The 27770-nt window shown below is 41.1% G+C and overlaps 1 protein-coding gene across 1 annotated transcript; it reads right to left on the bottom strand.

The window, feature by feature from the left end:
- Window positions 1-1120: 1120 nt before the first annotated feature.
- Window positions 1121-27770, bottom strand: tafa3a (TAFA chemokine like family member 3a). The gene is made up of 4 exons (XM_076096706.1): window positions 27659-27770; window positions 3943-4092; window positions 2985-3131; window positions 1121-1335 (listed from the first exon to the last, which is right to left on the bottom strand). The coding sequence occupies exons 1-4, from the start codon at window positions 27768-27770 to the stop codon at window positions 1121-1123; spliced, it is 624 nt and encodes a 207-aa protein (XP_075952821.1).

Genomic DNA, 27770 nt, shown 5'->3' with positions numbered 1-27770 from the left:
ATCTAGAGGTCAGCCTCAGCAACAGTCCAGGAGCTGACTGCTTAATGAGCTTCTGCCTTCGTCCACCAGGAGCTACGCACATGCATACTGTGGTATGAAATGTATTGAGAATTGCATATTTGCACATAAGTGCAGAGCACAGGACGGGGAAATTGGCTCAGAAACAAAAACACAAAATGGTACAGTTCAATTTCTACATTTCAAGCTGGAAGTCATTACACAGTGGCTAGTAGTAACTTTTAAACGATAGTGGTTAAAAAAATTGAAGGTTTATTTCCATTGTGTCTTGAAAAGAAATCCACCTCAGACGGCTATCCGTCACCAACCCTCAACACATTCTGAACAAGCATCGCAGCACCTGTCAAGTGGGAAGGCTCTGTGGTTCTTTTGATCTCTGATTGATAGGAAGTGAAACGCCGGAGCTGCCAGGGTTATAATCCCTGACATTACCAGCAGGACTATAAAACTAGCTGCTGGCGGACATGCAGAGAAAGAGCGAGCAACGGGAGTTGTCCGAGAAGGAGCCTGCAGGGTGCCACGTTGCCTGATTTATTGATGTGACTTCATCATGAGGTGAAATGACACATCATTCTTTATCAACAATCCCACCGCTGGACATTAAAGAAGAAATCATTTATATGGGGCATGTACTGCAACTGAGATGTTTGTTTACATCTCTATTATGTATCTACTTTGAGAAAATATGAAATAAAAGGCATGTACTATAGAATTGCAGAGCTGTTTGATTGCTTCTTTTTTGACATTGAAACAGTGTTGCTCCTTCATTTCATTTTCTTCCGTCTTGATCGCCAAGTGATGCGATGATTTGTACACTGTGATCTGGCTTCTGCTTTTTAACCTGTTTTTGCTACATTCTACACATGTTGTAAACCCTTCTGTCTGCTTTTCTGTGACTGCAGACAGTGTGGGCTCCATGGTAGGGGGCGGGGGGGCTTACTTGTGACTTGACTGAACTCTGGCACATCATATTTAAAAAGTCCAAATATATTTTCTATCAAAGGATGCAGCATAGGTAAGTTGCTTTAAAAGAAGCGGGATTACTTTTCTCAAAAGAAACACCCCCTGAGCTCAATCTTCAGCAGAACGCTCCGTTTGTTCCTCAGAATGATGTTAACTGTGCAGGAAGCTCGGGCACAGAGGTCCTCCAGCATACACCGGCTGTCCCTTGCCGGCTCTCTGTAGGAGGCAGCAGGGCCACGAGCATGCAGCGACCCCCGCTGACTTCCAAATCAAAAGAAGAGTCGAGGTTCTGACGGGTTCTACTAGCCACCTGGACCCCTGCTTGTCTGTGCCTCTGTTTCTGCTTTACCGTGGCTGTGTGAGAGGGCATGAATTATTAACCCGGCTAAAATAAAAAGCTCTGCTTCGTCCATGCCTCCTGTAGCCATGAATAATGGAAGAGGCAGCTCAACTACAGGCGTTTGTTGAGTCAAACACTAGCCTGTGATGGATGGCTAAGGGCCCCATGTGCCCCCCCCTCTCCCGCCTCACCTAGCATCCACTTCAGGTCCTCCACACCCTGAAACCCAAAACACGCGTCCAGATAACCTCTATTAATCCCAGGAATGCTACAGCTTGAGCCCTCCTGTCCTGCCTCAGCACATCCTACTCGACTATTTGGCTTCCTGGGGGGATTTTTGTTTGTTTGTTTGTATTTCTCCTGCCTTCACTTGCCTTTGTTTTGCTTCTCGCTGGCACTTTTGAAGTGATATGCAAGCCTGCTCTGACTGTTCAAAGGCGGGACCCGACTCCAGCCTGCTCCCTTACCCTTAATGCTAAAACCAAGAGGATGAGGTGGAGACATGTGAGCTGGATCTCTGCTCTCCTCCCAAGAGGGAATGTTTTCCAATTTTGTACCTCTGAACTCACTGGTGTACAATCATGCTGATTATTATAGAGGTGATAATTAATTGTTGTGTGCCACATGCGTCCAAATGTCATTCCTCACCTAAACCACCAACTGAGAATTGAGTGTTTTAGGATAATCATTTCTATATTTATTTTATCTTTTTATATACATTCTGTCCTCAACTTAGAGTTCATTCCTGATCTTATTCATTATATATAATTATTATTATTCCTGTGCATCTGTCTGGCACACGTCCTTTCTAATCTGTAATTCAGATTTTTTTTGTGAAATTATACTTTATGTCCATGCAGACAGAAGACAAAAGATCGATGTCCCTTCATTTAATATCAAATCTCCATTAACATCTGCATTCACTCACTCTAGGGAAGCAATAGTGAACAGTATTGAGGCATCAACAGCATGCTGGTGTCTTGTTTTCAGGTAAATCCTTGATTGGACAGTTTTGGCGACTGTCATCCTGCATCATCAACACTACATGGACCCATGTGGCGAATTAAAACACTGGAGATCGACAGCAAGCAATGCATCGTATCACTGCACCTTATTTGTTTGTTCTTCTCCGATGAGCTCACACAGAAATAATAGAGCATCATAAGAGCATTGTTACTTGACTCTGTACAGAATATCAGTGACATATTTCACAATATGATATACAGTACAGATGAACACTGATTCTCCAGTGCTACATGAAGAATTCTTCGGCCTCCTGCCCGATTTCTAGATACCTGATCTACTTTGCCGAATTAGCAACTTAAGTAAAAATGCAATAAACTGACTGTACTTAACCTTCCACAACAAATTACGAGATGTTGCCAAATAGATATCTGAACTTAACTCACCCCTTTTTAAGAAACACTTCACTGAATCTCCCCTGTGAGTTACATCTTCCTCTCCTGCTGCCTCCTACTCCTGCTGCTAGCTCTCATCTGAAGTTGATAAAAAAAAAAAAAACTCCTCTGGTGCTATCTCGTTTCTTTCTTTTTCTAACACGTCTCAAGCCCTCCTCCGTTATTCTAGGGTCACATTTTGTTCCAACTGTTATTATCCCAGGCCATGGCCGGACATTTACTCATCCGAATAAAAGAATATGTACCATTTTTGTGAATCAAACCCACCTTGGTTGTCTTAACTTTGTTTCCTGTACTGCAGCTCCATCCTTTGAGATCTGGCAGCACTTTACACTCTTCCCCATCCATGCAGGGATGCATCTGGCACCACCACTTCTGTGCAACTATGGATGCTGTGAGGAGAAGAATACAGTAAAAAAAAAAAAAAAAGGAGGAGGCAATTCAAAGCATGCTTTTTTAAAGTGTAGCTAGCTTCTGCCCTGGCTAAAGCAACAGCAAGTTCTTTTGGTCTCTATAAACATCACAGCGATTGAAGAGAGCATCTCTTGATCTCTGCCAGATAGAGGAGATCCGCCAGTCTTGCCCCAGTGTGTTTTCAGGTCTGAATTGCAGTGTGTGGGTCAATGTCAAGCCGGTGAGCGTTGTGAGCAGGTGTGTGAGCGGTGTGAGGAGGGTGAATGTTAGTATGAGGGGGTAACAGAGCGTGCAGCAGACGGTTGAGCGTCAAGGTCTTAAGTTGCTCCGAGGAGGCCTCCAGGGGAGAAACAGCTTCCCCTGACATTTCTAAAGCGAAAAGAGAACTGTCAAATCTGAGGAATTCCCTGTCGGAGCCATTACAGTGACAAGAGGAAATGGGGATCGATGCACCTGTAACTGAGGCCAACCTTTGACATGATATTAACTGATCTGGCCTTCTGTTTACTCCGCTGAACACAAGGTCTGATATGGTCTCGGTAACGGACAACAGGGGCGAATGAATGAACTGGTGGGCGATTTGATGTTAAGGATTATAAAGCCTTCGAGACACAGCAGCAGGATCACAACATCCTTTTTTTTCTTCTTTCATACAATAAACCTCTCATACCCAGATAATGAGCACCGGAAGCTTCGTGACAGGTTTGACAGTTTTGTCCCTGCATTTCTACCCTGATCAGAAGTCAGTCTCATATCATTACCAAAACTATAATGAGAAGCCTGGCATACCGTCTACACAAGATGGAGCCGCTCTTGTTGTTCCCGCCACCTGTCCAGGGAAGCAGGAGCACTTGACAGTCTGGGATCTCTCTTCGATCTTGTTCTTGTTGCAGCATCGGTGTGCGGCAATTACCTCACAGGTTCCTGCTTTCACATGAACTGGAAGCACAAACGTACGCAATGGTTAGAATGCATGTGACGGCAACAGTAATTCCATCTTGTCACCAACCATCAGAGCAACAAATAATAGAACGCTATGAATATTATGTTGGTAAACGTTGTGTTTTATGTTCACATGTGTCAAATGCTTTTTGTTAGTTTTTGTTTGATCAGGCTTGTGTTATTCTAAATCCCATTAAAAAAGGCCGTAAACAACAGCATTTGTCTGTTCTCTCACTGACTTCCATGTCTGTGTCACTCAGCTGCAAGCCCGTGTGTTTCACAAACACATAGTTTCATTAAAAAAGAAGTAATTTTGTGAAATAGCTGGGCACTGTAGTTTTTAGCAAACATGATTCAAACAGGACTAAAAAGTGCATTTATTGGGAACTATTTTCATCTGCGGATTAATACATTACGGCACCAGAACGGCATGAATAGAGTTGTTTCAAAATACATACAGTGCCCCTGTTTTAACTCGTCTTTGTGTGGCACAGTGGAATAAAATATATAACATGTATAACATATATTTGTCAACATTCCACTATAGTACTTGATACAAACTTCATACATACATCTTGAGCAAGTATTTTATATGAAATTGTGAATAGTTCAACATTTTAGGAAGAAATCTTGCTGGAAGTTAGATGAGAAGATTGATACAAACAACAGCTAGTTTGTCTCTCAGTCCTGTTTCAAACATCCAACGGCTACTTATAAACCCAGGTCACCCCCCCCCCCCCCCCCCCCCCCCAGGTGGAGGAGCCTGACTTTGAACCCCAGTGCAGCTCTACCTGCCCACGTATCCTGAGCAACATACTTAATCCACTGACCCTGCACCCCAACCAGAGGATGGGAAAGACAATTTCTCCATTGGGATAAGATTAATATAGTTATAGAACATCAAAAACACATATACTTCTACAAAATGACTGGATTAACATCACTTAACTGCTTATTTACGTGGAAGAACATTACAATATCAATTACAAGGATGTTGTTTTCACTCCCATTAAGTTGGGTCAAACATCAATACTGCTCTCTATTTTATATGCATTACTTTTCTGCATAGACTCATCACTATTCTGAGCATGTCGCTGTATTTACACGAAACAATCAGGATTGGACGGGTGAAAAAAATAAATAAAAAAAGCATTTGAAAAGTTTTGACATTCCTTTCAGATAAGCCTTAATTATGCCTGTAAAGATTTTCAATTTGGAACTTGACTTGAAAATAGATTGCAGCAAGCTCCCATCTTCCCATTAGCTAGCAATCCTGAAATCTCATCTCCAACATTAAAAACATTTTGCTTCCAATCAATAAGGTGCTATTCACATTCCCACAAAAGGCAAGACAACAATTGCCGATTGAGTGCTTTTGACCGAGCAGAAACTTACTGATGCAAAAGCGGGTCAGGCTCCATGCCCTTGATGTGATTATCTTTAAGCCACCAGCCAGCCCCCCGATCAAAGTTAATTTCAAAAGTTGGGATAGCTTGAATAGAATATTCAAACTTTGTTTAAGAGATAGATGCGCACGGACAATAGGCAATCACAAAAGGTGCAATGAGCAAAGACAATCATTGTAAATAACCTGATTATCTAGAAAGAGCTCACTAATTGTATCTGGCCCTGCAGCATTACAAATCACAAATCAAGACGGCAACACAGTAAGATAATATTTACTCCTACATTCCATTTGAATTAGCTGTCAAAAATAAATAGCGTCAAGGGAAAGATGTCATACTGAAAGCCTTTAAAATGTTCTCAACCTTGTCTGCTAGTCTTGCACAATGATCGGCTTCATTGGATGTAGTTTGGCCGTATGTACGCCCACTCTGCTGTGATGTGGAAAGGAGGAGGGGAAAGCTACAGAGCGAGCTGCGGTTATGTCTGGCCTGGGACTCTCGGCTCATTAAGGTGCAGGAAGCGGCTGGTCGGGGCTGCCCGTGTGGAAAGAGCTGCTGATTAAAACTGGAGCTGCTGGCGAAGGTGGCTGACTCTGAGCCTGGACCTTATACCGCCATGCAGTGTAGACAGGATGAGAGGTCAGAGAGCAGAGCGCCGTGGTCAGACGAAGTTGGTAACGATCGTATGAGAAGAAACAACCATGAACTGCTGTTGTTACGAAAACGTAAACTTGGGGAAGAACAAAACAAAACTGAACTAATGAAGAAAATAAATATTACTACAAATGTAGACATGGAGCGCACCCGCGAGTTAATTAAATGGAACAATACATTTAAGAGATTAACTCGTAAAATTCTCAACATTAAAGAAATGGTTTTGCATTTTGGGAAACACACTACACATTAGCTTTTCATGCTAAGCTATAAGAGCGTTAGATGAGACGATTGATCCCGCTCCATTGAAGCTACAGCCAGGAGATAGTTAGCTTAGCTTAGCATAAGCCACTGTAAAACCACAACTGTATGAGTTAAACAAAAGAGATAAAAAAGTGTTAATTAGTGAGCTTTAGAGGAGATGAAGGGTGGCTTTTTATCTTAGGATGACGCCATATTAGTTTCGCAAGAAGTTTCCCAAACTGTCAAACTATTTCACTCAGGATATTTTTTTTTAAATGTGGAAAGGATGATGTAAAATTTGTAATCAACATACTAGTTTCTTCCCTCTCTTTAAAATGTGAGAGGAATTCTCCTTTAACTGTATTTGTTTTGCATTTTATTGTATATTTTATTATAGTTTGAATTGAAGTATTCCTCTGTGTTCTGATTTTGAACTAGTTTGTTCGAAGGTAATGACTACTAAAGGGTTCTGGAGAAGCATTTTAGTGCCAAGAACATTTTATGAATAATTCAACATTCATTCATTATTTAGAAAACACTTTGGGCATATTTCACACAACCAGAGGTGTATATATTACTTCTATTTACGTCCTTTAAGTCAAACATACATGAATGCATACAGCTGCGGCTCTGGGCTGTTAAGAGGTCCATGTTTTGCTCAAGGACAATTTGACAATGGTCGGAGCACCATTGAACCTCTGGTTCTCTGGTTGTAAAATGGTCTGTTCAACCACCAGGGTCACCCTGTTCACAGTACAAACCATGCTCTTTATAATGGAAGCCACTGAGTGTGAGCGTCGTGAAGTGCAACATACAGATAGGCTGCTGGGCTCTCTCTGTGTGTTTGTGTGAATGGCTCAAAACACCTGTGATCAATACATTTCTATTAAAGCACTTAGGACTGTCATCAGTTAGAATCACCAGGCAGCGACATCAGCAAGAGGGAGAGATGAGAGACAAAGAGAGGTGAAAGGACAGGGACCACTAATGAGAACTGGCATGAGGCCCAACCCCTCAGCCAATCAATACCACTCTGAAGCAGATCACTCTGCACTACAATCATACGCATCGATCCCTGATTGATAAATTCCAATATGCAACCAGAACCTGCACAGAGCTGGAAAAAAAAGGACAAAACGGTAAAACAAACTGTATATCTTCTGTACATGGACATATGATACTTATATCTGTTTCAAGTTATCAGTACAGCAAATGTATTTGTTTTAGAGGTTGTCTCCTAGCATTAAAGCATTAAGACTGTGTGATGAAACATGAAATCTATTTCTATGTTGTCACATTTGTTTTTTTTGTTTACGCTTTTTATTTGGTGCACAAATATTACATTCTCTATTTGTGTTCGTATTGATTACATTGGTTAAGAGAACACCAGTTCGGTTGCATGGTCCTCATCTATCCCTCACGTTTACGAATATGCCAACATTCACGTCACTGCTAGTTGGAGTAAAATTCCCTCCTCTTGTCGAGCCTTTACAGCTGCAAAGTTAAGTAAGGAAAAAAGCACAGGCAATTCAATGGAACTTGGCTGATAGAAAAACCTGAAATAACTTGAAGTCTGCAGCGGGTGATTTAAACCGCCCAAAACATCCTTGGTACCCGTCTACCGAGAATCCGTGATTTTGGTGAGATGAGGTGCCTGCGCAGAGTCCAAAGGAAATTAAAAGAGAACACCCACCCCAGCCACAGCCTGTTCACCCTGCTGCCATCAGACAAGCGTTACGATATAAAGTATCAGCTGTACTACCAGAGTACAGAGCAGCTTCTTTCCTCAGACTGTAAGTCCTCAACTCATTCTCCTTACATTATAAATGTATTTTCCCTCCTTGTGTCGTATAAAGGGACTACAACTTGCACGTACAAATGTATAAAAAGCAAAAGAGGAATTCAGCGAGTAGTGATTAAATAAAACTGATAAAAAATGTGTCTATTTCTGACAAGCAGTCAGCAGTTATCAGTCAGTTATTCAGAAAACTACTGTGTGTCAAACACTGTGGGCTGCACAGCACTGTGCATTGGTTCATGGTGAATAGTGTGGCACAACTAAAAGAAGAAAATACAAACCTGTCATTACTTGTATGAGGATACAGTGCATTTATAAATAAGACCTTGCAGTGTGTGAATCCTCTGACAGATGAAAAAGACAAATTGGCGGATGCACTCTCCTTTCAATTTGCATATTTAGCCTGTCACCCGCTCCACTCTCTTTGACTTGATATCATGTTATTCATGCAGCAGTTCACTAACATGATGACAAAAGAGGGGCAGAGTAAAAGAACACCATGGCTTTATTATATTTTATTCGGGTATATTTTTACTTTTTGAGGCATTTTGTTTTCACATGGTTTTATGTTCCAAAACTTCCTCCTGAATGACAAAATGATCTGTTCATTTCAACCGGCTGCCAGTCACTTTCACCCACAATAAATTAATAATAAAGAGATTTGATTGAGTGACATTAAAAGCATTGATTATACAGGGATGACTTTTCTTAGAAAGTGAGACTTTCATATTAAACTAGTATACCATTGACTATATTAGATCTAAGGTCAATCTGACACTAAATATGTATTTTTTATGTATAGACAGGGTTTTGAAGCTGACCTTTGTAAAAATCATCTCATGCAGGCCACGTATACATTAAAAATAGGCAGTAATTCGTCAAACTAAATCCGGTCCCAGCTCAGAAAGTCCTTGAGAAATCCCACTGGACAACCAAAACCTTAACGTTGCTTAATGCTGTACATTCATTTGTGGACTGAAACTTGTTGCCGGTCACTGGGAAAAGAGCTGTCCTGTTGTCCTTATCAAAGAACTATTCATGCGGGTTACAACGAAGCCACGGGTTGCTTTCAGCTTCGGCAGCAATCAAACAATTGATCTAACCTGCAGCTAGGGAGGCATCAAGAACAACACACTGCTCCAACTGTCATATGCATCACTGGGCGGATCAAACTCACCTGGCCAGTCAAGCATAAGATACAGTAATCGAAGCACAATGTACGTCAGAAAAACAGAAGCATGCCGTTGATTTTAATGCTGACAGGGAGACCTTACCGATCGCAAGAAGCCAGAATCAGAAATAAATCATGTGCCAAACATAATGCATAGGATGTTATATATGTCATTGTGACACTGAGGAAGCATTCTGTTGAAAAAAGCATATAAGTACTAAAAAGATTCTGTCATTGGAGTAATATCATGTATGTATTCCTGGAATAGATTCATTTTCTTTGTGCAACAATTTTGGTTAACATCATTCCTAAACCTGCCAATTTCTGGAACATTTCTGAAACAAGGTAAAACGTACATGAAGACATTTTACACTACCTGCTACCACTGGCAGAATTATTTTTTTGTTTTAAAATAATAGGCTGAGTTTGAAGGCTCAGGCTAAGACAGATGGTAAAACAACATTGAAAACTGCAAATTTACATAACCAACTTGAAAAAAAACAACTGCTTAACGTCACAAAGCACTCATTAAAGTTGACATCCACAACTTTAAAACTATATCGGGAGTGGCGGAGCTTGTTGTGTTTCATATGCAAACCTCTCTGTTATGCTGGTATGCAGCGAGAACTTACAGAAGTGATAAAGTAAGACAGCATCAGTGATTCCTAATTTAACAGGTACACCCTGAGAAACCCAATCAACACTTCTCAACCACAGTAAATGTGTTATTTCACAGATGACATTAAAGCTAGAGCCAAATATCGGCCGGCAAATATTAACTTATAGTAGATATATGTCTATCTGAATACATGTTGGACCAAAGAGGAGGGATGTCAAACACAATTGGTATTAGTACAAAAATTAAAGTGTGAAAATGACATCATCAATCAAACACATTTCTTGCCTGGAAGCTGTGACTTCATGGAGTTTAATTGTCACCATGCGGTTGCCAGGCACCCAGCAATGACTAAAAAGCTTTTGTATAGATTAAACAAACAAGACATAACCTTTTATTCGATGAGCTTTGGAGGTGCTGGTAGGGGGATTTTGTTACCTTTGGACAGAGCCTGGATAGCGGTTTCCCCCTGTTTACAGTCTCTATGCTAAGCTAAGCTAACTGGCTGCTCGTCCTAGCTTCATATTTAACTTACAGACATGAGAGTGGTATGGATTTTCACATTTTTGAGTGTATCTCTACTGCCACTACCAGTGAAAATAAAAAAAATCACAATAAATATTGGTCAATGTCATTATGCTTCAAAATGTTCTCATTATTAATTTTGTACAACAATAACAAAATCACATTTATGAATTATGAATAGTTTTCATTGTGTTGTTATTTCACCAGTCACCGTTAGCAATCCAATCGCACCCCCTAAATATCATCAACAAACACGTCTGCAACATGAAAATTCATGATGTGGAACACAAAGTTAAACAAAACTTGTGCTGGTGCAGACGGTTGGAAGAAAAAACTGAAGGCCATCTATAACAACAAGTTGCGTCTCAGGATTGTTTAAATAAGAGTTCAGCGAAAACTGCAGAATTTTCTCTCTTTTGTCTTCAATGTTTGAATTGACCAGAGAACGAGAAAAAGACACAAAGTCTTGAATGTGAATGAGCTGTTACATAACTTTAGACAGTAAAATATTCAGACAAGGCAATTTAATGGTTAGCTACACCACTCGGAAGCTGACTCACTGACACGAAAAACAACACCAACGCTGATGAGGCCAAAATATGATGTCTTTTTTTAATGACTGTGTTTTGAACCACAGAGGAATCAATAAGCAGTGAATCACGGACAGGATTTATACCGTTATCAGCTGTGTAAGCTCCAGCACATCTTCACGCCTACCCAGGGAGCGGAGACTGTATGGAGGAACGTAATTACTGAAATACATTACAGCCCAACCGTTTTAATAATCAAACCAATTACACAGCCATTTACAGTCACTTGTAAAAAAAACACACTAATCAAGAACCTGGTCATCTAAACACCAAGTGCAGAGGTCACACTAGCACACTTTACAGCCCTTGGTGACCAATCATTTTGAGTGCCCGTAAACGTTTACCTCAAATCGAATGACATTTTTTGACCGCCCTGTTGACAAGAACAGACGCATCTGCCTGACAGGAAACAAACTTCTTTATCCACTGAGGCGTGACGCAACAAGTCCGGCTTCAGTAGGCTTTCACCACAGAGGGACAGAGAGCAAAACATGCAGTGTGTATTTTCTGTTTCAATCCGACCTCAAGCAGCGTGCTTGCCAGCCGGCCTTTTCCAGTCGGCAAGTGCGGAGGCAGATCAAAACGCTAAAAAAAGAGTCACATCCTGGCCACAGGCCCAGACCGCAGAAACAGCAGCAGCCATAAAAACAGAGGTTGTAGGCCATAAAATGGAGACAGCCTATGAATTAGTAATGATTCAAATCACACAGTTTGCTCCAGATCCCGAATACCCATTTTGGTCGACTCAAAAACCTCTGAATATGCTGAACACAACGAAGTGCAGCATCGTTTCCAGGTAAAACTGAGCCTGTGACGCTTACGGACCACAGCTGCTCACCTCTTACAGACAAAATACTAATTAAAAGGAAATGTGTGTGTGTGTGTGTGTGTGTGTGTGTGTGTGTGTGTACACGTGTATTAAATGTAGTTTCAGGTAAAACCATTCAAATGGTTTGCTGCCACATTTAAAAGAAAGTATTTTAATGAGGCTGAAAACACACCAAAGACATACTATTATTGGTTTATAAAACATTCATGCCTGGTGAGGAACACGAAGAGAACTCTCACAAGACCAGTGTTTAATGTTATTACCATATTCAGAGGCGATTCACTCATTTCCATCCAGCTGTAAACCTGCTGAGCCGACAATCAGGCCCAGCAAGACCCAAGAAATAAGCTGAGAGAGAGACTGAAGCAGGAGTTTAGTTTAAAATGAAATCCCAGTATCTCTCAACCTGAATATTGATCAGGAAAATGTTTTACTCTACTTCTGGATGGTAAAGATATCAACAGAGAATTATCACCTGATTTATTTCAGCATATTTTAGCCTTTAAGTTTCTTATTTATGGCCTGCAAGTGTAGGGCTTTGTTTCAGACACACCCCTCTCATTGGCGCCGTTTTCAGCAGAAAAGCTGTACCCTCTGTGCACCCTGACCGGCATCATACATCAGACAAAGTTAGCCACTAGCGGGTGAACAAGGTGTTGCATTTAGCTGCTAAAGAGTCAAACATATCTCTCAGCAGTTGGTGGAGACCAAAACTGAGCTAAAAGGAGAGTAAATAGCTGACTGACATTCGCCAGGTGGACCGAGACACGACTACGAATGAATGCTGATGTTGCTTTGTGTCTGCTCCACATGCAATCAACTGCATAGGTGCGTAGGAGACCCCTGTTTGAATTCTCATGTCCTGCTTAACGTTGACGTTGGTTGACCACAATCTTTCCGTAACCCTACCAGAGTTGATTTAGCCAAACCTTGAGCATGTAGACATGAGATGGGCTTACGAGTCATGTTTGTAATAGTAATTTGTAGCATTGACAAACACTATTGTACAACAGAAAAACGTTATGTCAAACAACCTATTTTGACCTTCAGTTTGGAAGACTTTTCATGATCCCCTACCCCATCAACGCAGTTGTTGGCAAAGTCTCTATTTCCCATTTTCCCATTGCCTCTCGACAACAGAGATAGTAAGAGAATGTTAAATGAATGCTATATCATGCTGGACGAAATAACCACCAGGTTGACAGATCCTGTAAGTTACCGCTAAAGGAGTGCTTGCAGTGCATATCATATTCAGTGCTTTGTTATTCCTGTGAGAGCAGCCAGACCGAGAATCAAGCCAACCACAACCCAACTGCAACGCAAAGCTATTGAGATCGCACTACTAAAATAAAGTGTGAGTGTTGCTTGTTCATGGATCTTTATTCTCATAGGTCTGTTTTCTGGTGGCAGGATTCCTTCTATGTTTTAATCTTTGACTCACCGAGGACAATCTTTCGAGAGAAAGAATGTAGAAACAGATGAGTGGGCCCTTACATTCCCCGGGTGTATGCTTTCGCGGTTTAGATGAAGTCCATGTCAGTACCATTCATCTGGCTGCCAAGATGTTAGAGCCCACCACTGACTGATCAATTGGAGTCCCTCAAGGAATCATACAGCTTTATAAGGGAGAGGCTACTGAAGTTATTAAACCCAGGGACAGCCGCGGCAGAGAGGCAGAAAAAGACTCATACACGGACTCAAACCCTTCTGCAAAGACAGTGTTGTCTTGACACGGTTACTCATTCTCTAGACAGTCACTGAAAATGTAATAAGGGATGTTCAGACACACCGTCAAAGAACCATTGTAGTCTTTTTCCTCATTTCATCGCGTGATTTTCTGGCGCTTTTAGTGAATAACACTGCATGTGCATTTTTCCATCATCTCATCTTGACATTGCAAGAGACACATGTATCCCATGATTGTCTATCACTACGTGTATTTTGTTTTACATAAAGATCGGGAAACATCCTTGAAATCATAGAAGGTACCCCACTTGAGGCTGAAGCTTTAACCGAATATCTAGCTTTTATAATCATTTCATTTGATGGGCTACCACTACTGTAAATGAAGCGAGGTGCATAACTACAGAGAATGTTAGCTATTAGTCAAACGTTGTATTGTGGAAAGGAAAACCCGGCAATTAGAAATCACCTGTAACGTCCTTCTTGTTTGTATTTACCAGCAGAAACTGCGAAAGGTCTCTGTGCGGTCTCATCTTGACTCCGGTTCAATAACGTATGCAATAATGTTAAAAGGAAAAAAGAAATCCTTTATCTTTCTGTTCCAACTTAGTAAAACAGTGGGTTTTGTTCTCTCATTCACAGTCAGACAACATGTATTGAGTTGTTTTCTGTGCTACTTGGAATTAATTTGAAGCCAATAGGATATGAAAAACAAGCAACATTGATTTTAAACTGCAGACAACTAATTTCCCAAAGTGTTCCTCTCTCTCCAGAACAAACACAAGGCTAAGGGTCATGGATGGCTGGAGGGAAATCTTTTTTGACACAAAGCAGTGGTGCTCATGGCCGACCCTTTCTTATACCAACTTCATTTATACGAAATTGCTTCACCAAATACGTTTTGTGGAAGTATAATTTCTCCCTGGATTAGGTTTACTTGCAAGGTTTTTAACAATCCAGGAGGCCGGTGTGGGTGGGGTTGCGCATATAAAGCAACGACTTTTGACACGGGAGGCTGGCATTTGAGTTCTGCATCCTTTAAAGCGGCGAAAACACAGATGGAGCTCTACGGAGCAATGTTTTGATGAGTGAGTCCCCGCTTTGTTTGTATCACATTTGTATCTGACAAACAAGCACATGGACAAAGCATAACACATTCATGACAATGGTTTGTTATGCCTCAAGGATAAACACAATGAAAAACTGAGGGACGAATTCACAAAGAATGGATTGCAGCCGCTGAATGCACCATGAATTGTGCATCACTTTCAATAGCTCTCTGCCGGTCTGAAGGTCAAATTCACAAACGATATTACAGCGTTGTTACAGCGTTGTTACAGCGTTGTTACAGCATTGTTACAGCGTTGTTACAGCGCAAACACGCCCATAATGTATGACAGCTGAGCGTGATTTGCCTTTTGTTTCGTCTAATTGCAACTATTTATGTGGAAAAGTATAAATGTTGCTCACTCAGTGAGCAGAACAATGGCAGAGAGAAAAAGAAAATTGTATTTTCAGGCCGATGAGGTGCAGAGGCATTCTTCAAAACTTCAAGCAATGAATTTAAATGAGACGGAGAAAAACCCTTATGAATGTGTAGCTTCAGTTACCACCAATTCTCAGAAGACGCTAATAATTTCACTGCAACTGCATGTGGCTTTTAGCACTGATCTTTGTGAATTTGACTGTTTTTGCAATGAGGCTCAATTGCATAGAAAGTGGGAACATTTTGCACCAAATGTTTGCAAGTTTTCTAATTAAAATATGTGCAAATAGCACAGGAGCACCAAGGCCCTATTTGCTTGGCAGCAAAGTTAGGGGTGCATTTTACCCTTAGCGGGTGCTTTGAAAGTGACATGGTTTATTTTTCTTTTATTTAAGCAGGAAAAGCTGTGCAATGCTTTTGCGAATTTGCCCCTTAATGCACTTACCTGTGTTTACCAAAAATAACTCCACAAGATATCCAAAGGTCATGATTTTTTATTAAAGATGCTATTATAAAATTGATAACATTCATCCACTAGCTTTACATTTCCTATAACACAATATTTCCTGATGCTAACTACTAGCATCTTAAGTCCAGAACGTTTTGAGCTCAAACTGAAGGAGAATCCAGAGACCCCTCTTCCTTTAAGTCAGTTGTTTCTGTTTCACTCATTTCAGGTGACGGGTACTTGATTGCTTTCCTTTATAAGTAACATCCATGGTTTACAGTAACCTGTATGACATAATAATAATATAGCATGCGTGGAAGTGGATTTTCTAGAGCGCAATCAAACAGCGTCACCATGACTGCGTTGGTCTCCATAGAGGCAGACAAGAGAGAAGCCGGAGATCCTCCACTCCTCTGGTTTCTCATCTGACATGCACACGTGCTGGTTATCTGTCAAGCAGATGTCATGTCTGCTCTAAACAGCTGCCGTCTCTGCTCTCCGACTGGATTCCCATGTTTTTCATCTTGAGCAGATTCCACTGATGCCTTTCAGAGCTGAGTGACAGATATGAAACACAAAGGATTGGTTCAACTAAAAGGGGACGGGGGCTCCCCAGTTAAACTGAATATTTCTGTAACAGTGACACGACGATCTCAAAAGACGTAGATGGATCCTCCTTCACGAGATGGAGGATTAGGTGGAGACAACAGACTGTGTTGAACGTAGAACAACAAGCATACTTTGAAGGATGGTTTGCTTTAAATGACTCATAGCTGAGGATCAGAGATTATTCTCCTCTAAATCAGACTGTCGTGTAATTACATTAAATGCTGCTATCTGAGGGGTATATTTAAACAGTCGCTCTAAATCAAAACCTCGCCCTGGAAAACATTATTATCTTGTTAGCGTCGATGCAGCCATCGCCACTGATCCCCTGTTGAATTGTGGGCCGCCCGTGGACACTGTTAAAGGAGCATCTGACCTGTCCACCCACTGACAGCTCAATATAAATGTTCCTTTTTTTTAATAGACCATCTTGCTGAAAATATGTCGACAAACCTTTTAAAAAAAAGCCATTTCAGGAGAACGCCAATGGTTCCACCCATTACATTTTATGCACCAGTCCATTCACATAAACTTGATGCTCAGCCTCGGTTGCTGTTTTTATGGTCCGATGTGGAAACCCGGTGCTGCACACTTCATTCCAGAGGAGGCGTGAGCCAGAAGGCAAAAAGTCATGGAGCGCAGCCGGAAGATGGAGGCAAGCAATTGATGTACTGCATTTTAGAAGCTTATATTTCACTTTATTCAGTCAGTATCCAGCCTCTAGTGAATAACTACCCGGCCATAGCGTAGCATTACTTTAAAAGAAAAAAAGAAACCACCCAAGGCTGAACAGCTGACGAGTTTCTCTTCGACTTCCCTCTCAACATCGCCTGACTACAGATGAGCACTCATAACTGTCTGTCAGGATTTATATTATCAGACTGCGTGGAAAAGAGGTTTCGGGGGACAGTTGTTAAGGCAAATGGATTATATTTACGATTGGAGGCTGCATATCTGTAATAGTAAGTACAAGGAATTAGCGTTTAGAGAGGACGTTAAACTTTCCCAACATGTTCTGAGACATCTTGAAATAATACTACACGCCAATTTAGAGACAGATGTTGAGCTGTTGGAACCGGTCTTAATGACGACAGAGTTACAAGAACCAGCCGCTAACAGTGAAAGAGAAAATACTCGTGATTAATTTAAATTGATCATGTTATTTCTCAAAGCTAGCCGTCAGAATAGTGTTCTTTTGCTCAGAATGTGTTCATCAAAATCAGGTAAAATCAAGACAACTGTGCCCCAAACAGTATTTTAGAACGACAGTTACCATAATGTGTTGTGGGATGTAAACAGGAAGCTTAATGTTGCCACAGTGTTGATTCAGTGAGTTACGCTGTAGGCTACATCATGGGGCCTGTTTTCTTTAGGCAATATAGCAATGTAGCACTATTAAAAAGATGAACATGCTATTAGCCGTTCCTGTTCGTACTGTACCCGTGCATTTTTCGTCCATGCCTGTGTGTTCAGATAGGTGTCACAGCCGCTGCTGCTGCTGTAGCTGTTGGCTAACAGGGTCAAATATAACTTAACTCCTCTTGTTTTTCAGAAACACCTGCATGCATTTGTCCCTATCACCTCTGCCCCCCATCCCCACCCCCACAACAGCCTTATAGTTTGAAAATCGTTGATATAAAAGGTACATTTAACTTCTCTGTAAAGCAAATGCCAATATTTGTTTGTTTTTAAGTGTTCTCTCTAAAAAAATGAACTGGCACGACTTGACTCCACTACCAATCAGGCACTTTGAATTAAGCTGATTTGGATGCTGGTATACATTTGGGCTGATTCATAATTAATCAGCCTTTTGTAACTTGCCAAAAGGAGCACAACAGAAAGACGTTCATTCCGTGCATATTTCTAACTTTTATTTATGATTCTTCTGCCTGAACTCACTATAAACTCAGCAGGTGGTCGATGCTCTTTGAAGTTTGTTATCCCCCCCCCCCCCCACACACACACCGCAGGAACCATCCAGACATCGGGTTGTAAATATCAAATATGCTTGATAAGATCGGGGCGGCTCCGTTGAGTCAATCACCGTGGCAGAGTGAGTTTGTAAGCCCCTTTCCAGACAATCTGCTCACACCATCAGTGTAGACCCATTTCCTCAGTGTCACCTGCTTTATCTGTAAATGCTATGTTTTACTTTAACTACTTTGGAGCTTGACAGTGGGCATGAAAACCTTCCCTAAAAAGTTCAATAAGTTGAAATACTATGATCTTTGCCTGCTTTTCTTTCTGTCTGTCCTCCGTCTGACTGGTTCTGCACAAACACGTCTCAGGCTTCTCTGAGTATGGCTGCACCTGTCTGCACCTGTTCCCATCATGACTCAGGCATCTCTGCCTGCTGCTTTGAAGCTATTTAAACTGCTATGATACACTCTTATGGACATATACAGTGTGTGTGTGTGTCACTAAGGGAAACACTCTGCGAGAAACCATTTGTAGAGCATCTAGCGTAACACAACTAAACCGCAGCTTTAACATGTGCTATTTTTATTGCCTACGGAGGTTAATTAAATATGTGTGAGCTTGAAATGTTCTATGGAAGTAGACATCAGAGAACCAAACGTGTAATCTGCGATTTCATGCTGGAATACATGCTGCTACTAATTCATTCACAAACATTTGGGATGAAGGGACTTTTTTGGGATTCTGGATGCTGGTAGCCACCAATCAATCACCTCAATACCTAATTATTGTTCAAGTCTTCTTGTCCAAGTTTTACCTGTATATTTTCTTTACACACACATGAAAACAAAATGATATCATAATGAACCACACACGCACACACCACACCCGATGAGAAATTTCCTCCACCGTATCGACCCCATCTTGCAAACCATGACAGATCCAACACACCCTCATACTTAAAGGAGAATTTTGCAAATGACCCCCAAAATGACATATATGACCGCTGGAGAGTACCAGCAAAAGGCGACTTATTTTAACTCACGTAAGTCAACCGACATATGTTTATTTTAAAAAACTTTAAAAAATCAACATTAACTTTTGGTTTGACACAAGACATGGATGTTGTGAACGTTGTGTCCTCCCTGGGGAAAGACTTGTGGAGGTTCGGACTTTGACCGTTATACTACGTCACCTCGTTTCGCCCTTTGCTCCAGTCATAATCGACCCTTCGCTAAGTCCCACCTTTGAACGCAGACTGGCCAATCATAGCGTAGCGTCGGTCAGCTCTGAATAAGGTCCGACAACTAACCGGCTCTGATCTAAAGACACTCATGGATTGTTTCAGAGTTTCTTCATTTTCAGGCTGATTTTGTGGATTTAGAGCTAGTCATGATTAAACGTTGTGTACTAGTGATACTCGTTATAGGTTGTAAGGAGAAGTTTCTAAACGTTAAAATGAGATAATATCTATTAAAAGAGGGCAGTTAATGACAGTGCGGGCTCCAGGGTTGATCCAACAGCTTGACGGAGTGGCAGCGGGGGGGGGCGTGGCTTAGCGAAGGGTCACTTACTTCAGCCAGAAGAAGTCTTAAGAATAAAAAAATATATTGGTCTTAAAAAGCTGTTTGCACAGAGGACCTATACGACTGTTTTCTCATCACACATTATACTAAAGCTGTTTTAAGAGCGTTATCTTCATTGAAATTGAAAATGTGACCTTTTGTACAGCAAGATATTAATAAAATGACCCACAAAGGAATGAGGGAAAGGGCAATAAACTCTTTTATAGCGGTGCTGGCTCAGAGGTAGACATTAACTATATTAAGTTAATAATAACAATATGTATCATGCTTTTGCCATTTTGTGGTTTGTTTCCTGAAGGACATACACCACAAATTATCTGAGCGGCGAATAAAGTGGAATGGATCCGTGATCCTTATTAATGAGTTCAAGTGTCGATCAACATGAACATAGAAATAGTCCACAAAGAGATGTGTGCGTTGCCAAGAAAGGCTCCAACATTGTGTGCATCTTCACATAAATAGAAAATAATTCCCTTTCTATGGTCTTTGAGCTTATTGATTTTGAATTATCTGTGTAGATACCATAAATGTCAGTCAAATGATTTGCGGTCTTTATCCTTCAGAAGGTGTGATAAAAGGTTTATTCATAGTATTAATAATAATACTAATCTAAGTGTACGTCTTTCCCCTCCTTCCTTAAAAATGAACAGCAACAATACCAGAGCATGGGAATAAAATGTTTGAAAGCTGAGCGACGACACTCTTCCTCTTTATGACACATAAATTGTAATAAATTACTGATTCCAAAGTTAATGTTATGTAGCAACATCTGTAGAGCAGTGAATCACCATCACTAACAAATTAATCGCTTCGGAAACTCTTCAACACATTAAAGGTTCAACAGAGCGGAGACAAGGAGTGGATAATTTGAAAGGGGACTGTGGTTCCTCGTGCTAAGCTTCAACCAAGCACAGCCCATTAACAGCAATACAATTGACTAACTTTAAAGGAGGTTGCTCTAATTGCTGGGTAAGGGCAGGCTTTTAGTTTGTAAGACCCAATTACCGCCATGCTGTTAGTACTTCTCCGCTAATTGCATTCATCAGCTCAAATTGTTATCACCAGGCTCTCCTTTTCGATTTCTATCAAAATCCCCAAAATCCTCATTTCTTGGAGTTTCAGAGAAGCTGGAGGTAACTCATAATGTAGCGAGGAATAATGGGTTTACGTTTAAGCTGTAATTAGAGAGGAGATGGAGATAGAAGCCTGCTGGCGTATCTGATCATGGGTCCTGTCTGCGACAATAGAACACAGAGACAGATTCTACTTTAAGATCTTGTACCGGCCAGTTTCTGTTTTTTTCTCTTCTATTTTCTTAAAAACTCTGCCCAGATGCAGAAGCAGAGTACAGATACCGATAAGTAAAACAAAAAAAAAGCTTTATTACACATTGCGTCTCAGCCAACATAGTCAATCAGTTTAATCAGTTTATGCAGATTACCTTAAACCCTCATTCTCAAGATGCACTTCTACAATGTATGTTAATAGGCCTATTGATGTTTAATGAACTATCATATATCGTCTCCTTCCTTTTTAGGTGAAACTGAGGGCGAGTGCACATGAAATGTTGGTTATAATACCTAATGTCACAAGAAAACTGTATGAGTACACAATTACCAGTAAAGACCAGTAAAGTATGATGCAAAATTTAGAAGTGTGTTCCAACTGCAGAGTATGTGAATTTTGTGTACGCAAGAAATTATGTCTACTAGATTAGCAAGAATTATGCGAAGTGGATTTACTAAAAATACTCAACTGCCCCAAAATGCATTGTGTCTCCTCAGTCTGTGAGGGAGACGGTTTAAATAAACAACCGGCTGGATAAAACAATTACCATTGACAGCAAGAGAAAAAAATGGTACTGTAGAAAACATATTCAACACTAAAATGATCAATAATTTCAATTTGCGTTAAAATAATACTGGAAAATATTCAATTGAGGGGAAGAGGTTACATTTGTGATAAACAATCTCATTTCAAAGGTAGCTTGAGCCGCTAACGTCGTGATTGACTCATGTACATCGATCATGTGATGCAGAGTTTACTTCAGTGTGAACAGTCTCCTGTTAATGGCACACTTACTTGTTAATTGAGTACGCAGTAGGCATCACATACTGAATGATGTAGTAGGCAGTAGGCTAGTTTGAACATAACCCTTGATATATTTAAAATCTCTTTCACACAGGGGTCCTGGCCAAGATGGCAGCGTAAAAGTTTCACCATGTAAAGACAGTCAACAGACTTAAAAACAAAACAGTAGTAGTTGACATTTTTTTAAAACACATGAAGAGATGACAAACTTAAAACAAAACGAAATTGAAGAAAAGAACATTCAGTACTAAATGTAAAAATGGGGCGACTGTGGCTCGGAAGACAGAGCGGGCGTCCCTCAATCAGAAGTTTGGCAGTTCGATCCCCGGCTTCTCTAGTCCATGACGATGTGTCCTTGGGCAAGACACCCAAATTGCTCCCGAAGGCTGTGCCATCGATGTATAAACGGGTATGAATGATGCCGGTGGCCCCTTGCATGGTAGCCTTTGCCATCAGTGTGTGAATGGGTGAATGATGACACGTAGTGTTAACTAAAGCGCTTTGAGTGGTCGAGAGATTAAAAAGGCTCTATTCAAATACAAGTCCATTTACCATTCAAATGATCCTTAATCCTGTTTTTAAAATCTTGCATGCTTACAGATACACAGCCTTCACATTTTCCCTCCGAGGAAAAATAGGAATCGGGTTGTATGAAACTAGAAATTCCCTTAAAAATTCTGCAGATGTATACAAGGTCTTTTCTGTTTTTTATCACCATAACATTACCCACATGATACAAAGAACAAGCTCGGGAGTGAACTTTGATTTCCTCTAAACATGTGAATAAAACTATTGACATTCTCTCAGCACACACACACTCTCTCCCCCTGCTCCCCTCCGCTGGCTACACAAACACACACACACACACACACACCAAGGCCACACGCAGACACTCATGGCTCATCTGCTGCCATTCCGATGCGTATGGCACAGGACGTTTGATGGTTTTCTAATCTCGCTAGCTGCCACCGGGAGATGGGGCGAGCTGACCCCTGTCATCCCCACAGTGCATCTCAAACAGCCACACATCTCCATGTCAATCTCCCTCCGCTCGCTTTCTCCGTCTACCATTGTGTCCTCCACCTGCTCTCCAAATGTCAGGACGAATGCTCCGCAGTTGCATCCCCACGCGTCCCCAGGGCCGGGGTGACCTGCCTCCGCCGCCGATTTTGGTATAATGTCATGCTACCCCTGGGCAAGGGTTCCACACTGACCTGCTGTGTGGAGTGTGGGGCCCGCTGAAGTATGCTGCAACACAACAGCGGAGGTATACTGCGTTACCGGGCTCATTAGAGGCCAATAAACATGGGGGAACTTGTGTACTGAAGCTCCTGATGAGAAATAATGAGGTAGAAAATGTACAGTGTGGGTCCAGTTGGCTGGGATCAAAATATTCCCCCAAAACATTTCCTCATCTGAATTTGGTTTTTTTTGCCTTCATTTGTGTCTATAAACTGAACAGCCACTAGAATCAGTGGCTTGTTTTGCAGTCGGGCTTAATTTATCTGATGGTTCTCCTCTATTGCACTCTTTTGGTCTTTTTCTTCCTTCAGTGTCCCGATTGATACTTGTTGAAGTTGAAAAATCCTCTCATTGTGAAAACACAGAACCCGGGAACTGACAAAATGGTGCAAATAGGTCAGGCATGTTGACTGCTGCGGTAATCTTTTACTACATTCTGTCAGTTTGAGGCTCCGTAGAATGTTAATGAGCAAAAAGCAGAAAGCGGTTAATCAGTATAAAATGATGGGACTGCGCAGTATGAAGATAAACTTCTTTTTTCAACCATCTTCCAATTTCCCTTTTAATATTTCTAAAAAAATATATATATATTTTCATTGTTCAAAACCCAATGACTAAATACCCCAGAGCTATTCCACGTCTGAAATTATACTATTTGTAATTTCTAAAATGATCTAAGCCTTTTGACACTAAAAAAAGAACTCAGCTGCCTGGTTTTCATCAAGACCCATCGACCATGAAGAGCTCTATTCACAGACTATTTTCTTCTGGAACAATTTATCTAGTAAGCATATTCAAATTCACAATTTTTAATAATGTAGCACATCATAATATATATTTTCCCCAAAAAAGTATATTAATCTGACTGGGACAATGGAGGGAAAGAAAAAAGTTTTTAAAGGTAAAAATGTATGTTGAATACTGCCATTAATTTGGGCCCCGGAGAACCGGTTTGTTCTTAATATGAAACACTGAAAATGACGAGGGACAAAAAAACAGCAACCCTAAAGCAAGAAAAATCAGCCATTAGAGTGCATCACACTGTTTTTAGAAAGTCTCTACCATGAGCAAATATGGAAATATTCCTCTGAATTCAAATGAGAGCCAGTGCACAGTTTCATCTTATTAATAAGGCAGCACGGCCCCTTGTGTGCATGTGAATGTAGAACGGGACCTTGATATAAACCCAACGTAAACCTGAGCTCCAAAGCCATTTTGATTCCAATTTGTGGAGTTATCCATTAGCCACGTGGCTGAATGCTTTATATTTAAAAATGTAACAGAGTTTACGACCTGTAAACGGCACTGCTTGGAGCGTTTCTATCTTGAAAAGGGGGAGCTGCTGCCACTTCGCATCACACAGCCTCAGTGAGAAATGTTTTTCACGCCCGTTTTCCTCTCTACCACGTTTCAGCGTTTCCCCTCGCAGGCACTGACCAAGAAACCACAGAGAGCTTGATTACTGTTTTTTTAAATGGGACGGAGTGAGATACTGTTCAGAAAAAAAAAAGTATCCAAGTATCTAAATAGCTGAGTAATGAGGCCGCAATTTGACCTGGTCACATCATCAGTCTAAATCCTATCAACAGGACCAAAGCAAATTGCACAGCCAAAGGGTACTTGTTATCACGCTCACTCTCTACCCAGACCACTCTCCTCTCACCCTTCCTCTCTCTCGCCACTCTTTCATGACTGGCTAATGAATGCAGATGGTGCTCTGGGGGATGCAGTGGTCTTTTTACAGGGGTTATGTGTGCGCGTTGTAAGCTCAGCCGGCTCCAGTCAGGCTATGATGAAAGGTTCAATTGCTTTGGCGAAGCCCCCCACCTCAATAAACAAAGGCGCTAAAGAGGTTTGTTTGCTGGGTCCACCTTGGCTTGACCTCCGTAGCTCAGGGACGGGCGGCGTGATTACCTAAGTGTCAGTGCAGCCCGGGGAGAACGGGGCCGGGCTACTTGTGTTGGCCCCCTCTCTCCCTCCTAATAAATCACAGGGATACGCACGGAAAAAACACAAGAGCGGGACGAATGCAAAACCAAAGGGCCGGCGATGTACGCCTGAAGATGAAATTGTTTATCCAACACGTTGGCAGTCACAAGTGGGATTCACCACTCTACTGTCAGTAATCATCAAGTCTATTCCAAAAAATGTTTATGTATTGTTTAGATCAGGGGTTGGCAATCTTTTTGATGTGAAGTGCCTTTTTTTAATGTTCTTGTTTATCAGTGTGCCCTATCAACCTTAAGATTCATTTTGACACCACATCAACATTAGATCTCAGACGGATCTATACATTTATTCCATCCCTATAGCCAACGAGCGTAGCAAAATAAAAAAAATTAAAATAACAAATGTCTCCTATAATTAGCACATTTTAATTACATATGACACCTGCCATCCTTATGAAAGCATCCACATCTGAGTTGAAATCATTAACACTAACTTCCACCAATCTTGTTCACCAGCAATAAACGTAACTAATTCTGGAGAGAATGAAACGGGCCAATAGGAGGAAGTTTTTAGGGCTATAGTGTGACATTGGTCTTGTATGCCACTGGTGGCACGCATGCCTCATGTGGCCTAACCCTGCGTTAGATCATCTCATGAGAAGGTGAAAAGTAAGCATGTGGTGCCCCGTGAGCGATATGGAGTTGCAGTGGTCATTCATGCTGCTTTCACAGCCTTGGAGCCTGGCTGCAGGAGTTCTCCCATTCAGCCAAAACAGCATTAGTGAGGCTAACCGCTGATGTTCTGAATCGCTATCAGCGTTCCACTTCAAAGGTATTGGAAGAGATTTGGATCAGCTCTGTGCAGACCGTTTGAGTTCTTTAAACTCAGAAAAGCATTTCTTCACTTTGTGCACAGAAGCATTGTTGTGTTGAAATAGGAAAGTGCATTTCCCATATTGTTACCACACTATTGTCTATAATACAATTTTAAGTTGCAGCATTTCCCTTAACGTGAACTACTAGATGTAACCATGAAAAACTAAAGTACAGACCAGTATGTGGACAAGGGACGTGTTGACTAATAGCTGTAATCATCTATTGGTAATCATCTAATCATCTATTGGTAAGCTGGATCACCGTAGGGAGGTTCAATATTGTCAGTCGGCAACCTCTAGTGGTCATAGCAATTATGACGGGAGCAAAGGAGGAAGTCGGAGGGTGACGTATAAAGATCGACAAAGTCTGTCACCATCAATCAAATGCTGAAATAGACATTTTTAGGTAAACAAAACGGTTAGAATTAACTTTCATGGGGTAAAATAAACTATGAAAGGGTTCAAGCGCTGAGACAAAAACATGGGCAACTACCAGATAGGACAACGCTGTGGTAGCAACAATTACAAGGTAACCCGCCCCGGAAGCATACCCTGCTTTAAGGTCCATTTCACTCTAAATGGGACCATAATTTACTGAATGAACATCATGCTGTATTGAAGAAAACCTGAAACTAGCGATTGAGACCATAAACTCATGTTCACAATGTTTGCTGTCATTGAGTCATTTTGTCATAGACTTCTATGGAATCAAACTTCTTTTCTTTTGCTGGTCATGTTGTTGTTTTCAGCTAACGTGGAGCTGTGTCCCTCCAGCCAACGTGTGCCTCTAGTGGAACAAGGCTCATTATTTCAATGTGTGGTCACAGTTTCTACCAATAAGCCCAGGGATAAGGCCATCTCTCCATTAAGGGAAATAACATTGAAAGGTATTGTCCCCTGCCACACACACACACATGCATACACACACTTAATGTACTAGTATTACTTTTTTTCATGCGATTCTCGACTTGCATGACTGCAACCTCACGGTAAATCTGTGCTTTGCTGGTGAGCAAAGACCGCAAGAACGCTTGGCTAATTCTATCAGTTTCTGTTGGAAAGGTCAGTGAGTTGAACTGTGGCCCACACATGCTACTGACCTGAGCTGTAAGGAATTGGTTTTGATTGTTTTCTCAGGATGCAGTCAGTGAGAGAACTATAATCCATTGGACTTACCCTCCAAGTGATGATATAATATTATTTATGACATTATCAGCTGTATCATATCTGCTATGATGCATCTCACGGTGTTAATGTGATGATTTATTGTTCAAGGTGAAAATAAATGGCTGTACAATTTCTATTTTTAGGAGCTTTTTTTTCTAAAAGCGTTAAACACGAACAGAAAGAGTCCGTTTATTGTCTCAACATACATGGCTGGGAAAATCCATTAATTCATAAACGTAGGTATGCAGGGACAATCAATGAATGATGTTCTGTTTTCTCAACAATTTCAAGTCATTACAGTCTATTCAGCAAGACACTTAAAAGTTACTGCCAATGTATTGTATAATTCATATTTGTTTGTTGTTTTTCTCATCTATCCTGCTGGTGTATTTGCCACGGTCTGTCGATGCTGCTGTGTGTTCTCCAGCTCTCCTGGAAGTCAAAAGCTCCCATTATTTTCGAAACTACATTAAAAACTGGTAATTCTTTTTTAGACTTTTCATGGGAATTGACTGAAATAGGGACAGTATGAATTAACAAAATAATACCAGTATGTTTCTTTAATCCTCAGCCTCTCCACCTACACTGTTGGTAGCAGCCAGTAGTAGCAGCCTTTGGGTGGTCTAGGCAAGATGCCCAGCAGAAATAGCAATGAGGAACACATGCAGTGTTGTACTTTACCTATGTGGCTTCTGTGTGACGATGCACTGGTCAGTTGTCCCCACAGAGACACCATACAGACGGTCAGCAGCAGCGCCCTTCTGCACATGCTCTGTAGGTCCCTCTCCCGCAT

Source organism: Anarhichas minor, unplaced genomic scaffold (genome assembly GCF_050575085.1).
Source record: "Anarhichas minor isolate MPS153535 unplaced genomic scaffold, ASM5057508v1 ptg000023l, whole genome shotgun sequence".
NCBI lineage: Eukaryota > Metazoa > Chordata > Actinopteri > Perciformes > Anarhichadidae > Anarhichas > Anarhichas minor.
This window is presented reverse-complemented; position numbering and strand designations above follow the sequence as displayed.

What these genes read in the sequence shown, in the direction of transcription:
- tafa3a (XM_076096706.1), bottom strand. Translation starts at nt 27,770, where the DNA reads ATGCGGGAGAGGGACCTACAGAGCATGTGCAGAAGGGCGCTGCTGCTG. An exon ending in GTCACACAGAAGCCACATAG is followed by an intron (nt 4,093 to 27,658) that starts GTAAAGTACAAC and finishes TTGTGCTTCCAG; the next exon opens with TTCATGTGAAAGCAGGAACC. An exon ending in GGGTTTGATTCACAAAAATG is followed by an intron (nt 1,336 to 2,984) that starts GTACATATTCTT and finishes CCTCTCACACAG; the next exon opens with CCACGGTAAAGCAGAAACAG.